We start from the raw sequence: 3,872 nt of genomic DNA, 5'->3' as shown, positions 1-3,872 counted from the left end.
ATGAGGAAATTGAAGAATTTTATCAGCTTCTACAGTCTGAAATTGACCAAACATGCAATCAGGGATTAATCAGTAGGGAAATGCAAATCTCTCAGTTATTGTTAACATCCAACAATCAATAAAATGGACAAAGATATAGAATATTTAAATGCAGAGTTAACAAGTATGGTCTAAAACACAAAGTTTTTCATCCAATAAAGAATACATAGTGCAAAGTTGGTCATGTACTAAGCCATAAGGCAATCTCAACAAGTTTCAAGTAGATGTTGTATAGAGTTCACTTACTAACTTCCGTGAAAGTAAGTTAGATATTATTACTGAACTGAAAGATGAAAAATATACTGGAAATTTTAAATACTTTTCAAAATAAGCAATGTGTGAAAATAGCATAATTTTAAAAAGTGTGATTGTTACTAGGTGGTGGCAGAGTATAATGACGTGAGATGTGAAACCATATTTTACCAAGCCGTAAAATCAAAAAAAAAAGCAAACTCACTGCTGTCGAGTTGATTCCAATTCATAGTGATACCTCCTTCAGTTTCTGAGGCGGTATCTCTACCACCTAGATTGCCCAGTCTTTCTTCCAAGGGAAACCACCAGCCATCTGGTTAACTGTCAAATGCCTTAGGACTACACCACCAGAGCTATACCCACTGCCCTTGATTCAGATCCAACTCATAGTGACCCCTCCTTGGGTTTCCGAGATGGTATCACTGCGGAAGTAGATTGCCCAACCTTCCTTCCAAGGAGTGGCTGGTGGGTTTGAACCACTAGCCTTCTGGTTAGCAGTCAGATGCCTTAGGCACTATGCCACCATAGAGACATCTAAATGGTACTGTGTTTTTTCCCCCCCTCTGTGATTCCATTTAAAATACTATTCTTACAAGCTATGTAATCTAACTTTATGACAGTCATTAAGTGAACACAGCAATAGAGGCAGTTTGGTGTGGTTGAATCCTGGTAATTTGTTTGTTTACTTGTTAATTTTTTTTTTTTTTTAATAACTCAAATTAAGGATTTTCATTTACCTTCCTTAGGGCATGAATGGCAAGATGAATTTTCTCATATTATGGCAATGACAGATCCGGCTTTTGGATCTTCAGGAAGACCAATGCTTGTTTTATCTTGTATTTCTCAAGCAGATGTAAAAAGAATGCCTTGTTTTTATTTAGCACATGAATTGCATCTGAATCTTCTAAACCACCCATGGATGGTAAGGTCCTTTCTTGTTTGGTGAGAAATATCTTATGTATTTTATTTTCCCCTCAGGGCAGCTTCTCAGCTATGCACAGGCACGCTTCTCCCTGGCCTTAGCCTCTGCCTTGTTCTAGTCAGTGTGACAAAGCTTTTTTAGCTTTACCATATAGACACCCAGAGAGGCCCCCACTTTGCTAGCCTCCTGCCTGAAGCACTCAGCTTTCTTGCTCCATGGGCCAAGAAGGCCACTGCTCTGTCTCATGTTGGTCTCCTGGTTCTGTTGCCTCTGCTGCTGCCGTCTCTCTGCCCTCTCAGTGCATGTCCTAGGACATGCTCTACTCCCAGCTCTTCTCTCTTGATGGTAGTGAGATTCCCTTTTCTACCTCTGGGGTGGCTCATTTTAAGCCTGGCAAGATGGCAAAACTGACCAATGCCCATGTTACAGCTCCACACACCTTACTTGTATAGTCTAATCCCCACAAGGATGCTATGTACTTTATTTGCATTGTAAGCAAGCTATCCAGTCCCCTTGTTAGGCCACAAGCACCTCACATATGCATAGTTCCACCCAGTCATCTGGTGGGGATCACAAAGACCACGGCTAGAAAAGCCATACCAAGTAATTCACTGTACCACAGTTGGTGTCAATAAGTCTCAGATGATTATTGTTCCCTACTTGCTTCTTTCATTATGGAAAAAGTGAGATAGTTGTTAAGGATTTCTTTCTTTTAGACGCCACTGTCATGGATTTATTTTTTTAGCATCGTTGTATTACAATTTAAGGACCATCAAAAGTATGCGTTCTGTCTTATAATTTATTGCTTTCAAACTTCATTTTAATTGTGAAATCCTTTCTCCAAATGAAATCTTTCCTGAAAGCCTCTGAGTAAAACCAAACCAAACCAAACCCACTGCTGTCGAGTCAGATCTGACTTATAGCAACCCCTCCTTGGTTTCCGATGCAGTATCACTACGGAAGTAGATTGCCCAACCTTCCTTCTGAGGAGTGGATGGTGGGTTTGAACCACCAGCCTTCTGGTTATCAGTCAAATGCTTTAGGCACTGTGCTACCAGAGCTCCCCTGAGTAAAACAGATTAAGGAAAATTAATATTGGAAATACTTTGGATGAAAAAGTTAGAGGATTTTCTGTCTTACTCCTTACATCTCTTCCATGGAGGCTTGGAAGCTTTTTGGAACACAGTTTGAAAGCTACTCATAAAGGTGTACCCTTGTGAGTGGTAGGACTTTTAACTTTATCATTAAGAGGAATGACAATCTTCAAGACACATTTTTGCAGCATGATGTCACAGTTATCAACTGACTAGCTGCATTCATTTAAATATACTTTAGTTTCTAAAGTCGATTTCTTGGAGGAATTTTTTTCCCCTCCTACTATGGTGGTGTAGTTCCTAAGGCATTTGACTGCTAACCAGAAGGCTGGCAGTACAAACCCACCAGCCACTCCTTGGAAGGAAGACTGGGCAATCTATTTCCATAGAGATGCCACCTCAGAAACCCAAGGAGGGATTGTTATGATTCGGGTTCGACTCAAAGACAGTGAGTTTGGTTTTTTCGGTTTTAGTATGTACAGGCAAGTCATGGTAGCATTAGTTTTTCCTATTTCTAAAACTGAGATCTAAGATAAATAATAAGCCTCATAATGGTAATTATTAAGACATAAGGGGAAGTCCTATTTTATCTATGCTGTATGGAAGACAAAACTTGTGTAATTGACCTAAAGTTTATTGGAATTTTTGTAGTCCTATATTTTGATGTCTAGGAAATCTCCTATTAATCATAAGGTTTTGAATTCAGTTTTATTGTTATTGTTGTGATTTGGGTGAAAGTTTACAGAGCAATATCATTTTCCATACAGCAGTTGATACTTATTTTGTTTTGTTGGGATGTTGATTGTAATCCCCGTAATGTAACAGCCTTCTTCCTACTTCATCCCTTTGGTTACCTTTTCCCTGTGTCCTTCTTTCTTATGTATCCCTGCCCTCTGAGCTGTCTCCCTGTGCAAATGCCATAGTCTTAGGGGGTTTCACCAGTCCCTATTAAACCAGTAAGCCTGGTCTTTTTTATGATTTTGAGTTCCACCCATCTGTCCAGGATCTCCTTCATTGATCTCTTTCCGAGTGATTGACCATGGTAGCTAGATAGGCACCATCTAGGTCTTTTCTCAGGGTCATATAGGCTGAGGTTTGCATGGTCCATTGGTCTCCTTGACTAATTGTTTCCATGTGTCTTTGGTTTTCTTCATTCTTCTTTATTCCAGATGAGGAGAGACCAATTGTTGCATCTAGATGGTTGCTTGCAAGCTTTTAAGACCCCAGTATAATTGATAATGTTTTCTCTTCTCTGTTCATAGGTCCAGGATACAGATGCTGAAACTCTAGCTGGTTTTTTGAATGGCATTCAATGGATTCTTGGAGAAGTAGAATCTAAGCATGCAGGATGATCCTCTTTTTTGGAAACTGAGACTGAAACCATTTGAAGTTTGTTAGTAAGGTCATGATGTGGATGGTCAGCTAACGTCAGCTCATTTTGTTCTGCCTTTGTACAAGTGGGCTTTACACTGGACAGTGGTAACTGCTGTGTTCCCCTTATTATTTCTACTTTTTACCTTAAATCAATTACATGAGAAGAATTTCAGTGCTAGCATGTAGTCCCA

At 39.6% G+C, this 3,872-nt stretch overlaps 1 protein-coding gene across 1 annotated transcript in view; it reads left to right on the top strand.

The window, feature by feature from the left end:
• FBXO4 (F-box protein 4) overlaps positions 1 to 3,659 on the top strand; it is a 34,768-nt gene extending 31,109 nt beyond the window's left edge. The window contains exons 6-7 of the mRNA XM_007950523.2: positions 1,038 to 1,213; positions 3,570 to 3,659. Of these exons, the coding sequence (XP_007948714.1) occupies positions 1,038 to 1,213; positions 3,570 to 3,659 (266 nt within the window). The remainder of the gene's footprint in view (positions 1 to 1,037; positions 1,214 to 3,569) is intronic.
• Positions 3,660 to 3,872: the final 213 nt, after the last annotated feature.

Source organism: Orycteropus afer, unplaced genomic scaffold (genome assembly GCF_000298275.1).
Source record: "Orycteropus afer afer isolate SDZICR_OR568_19922 unplaced genomic scaffold, OryAfe1.0 scaffold00275, whole genome shotgun sequence".
Classification (NCBI taxonomy): domain Eukaryota; kingdom Metazoa; phylum Chordata; class Mammalia; order Tubulidentata; family Orycteropodidae; genus Orycteropus; species Orycteropus afer.
This window is presented reverse-complemented; position numbering and strand designations above follow the sequence as displayed.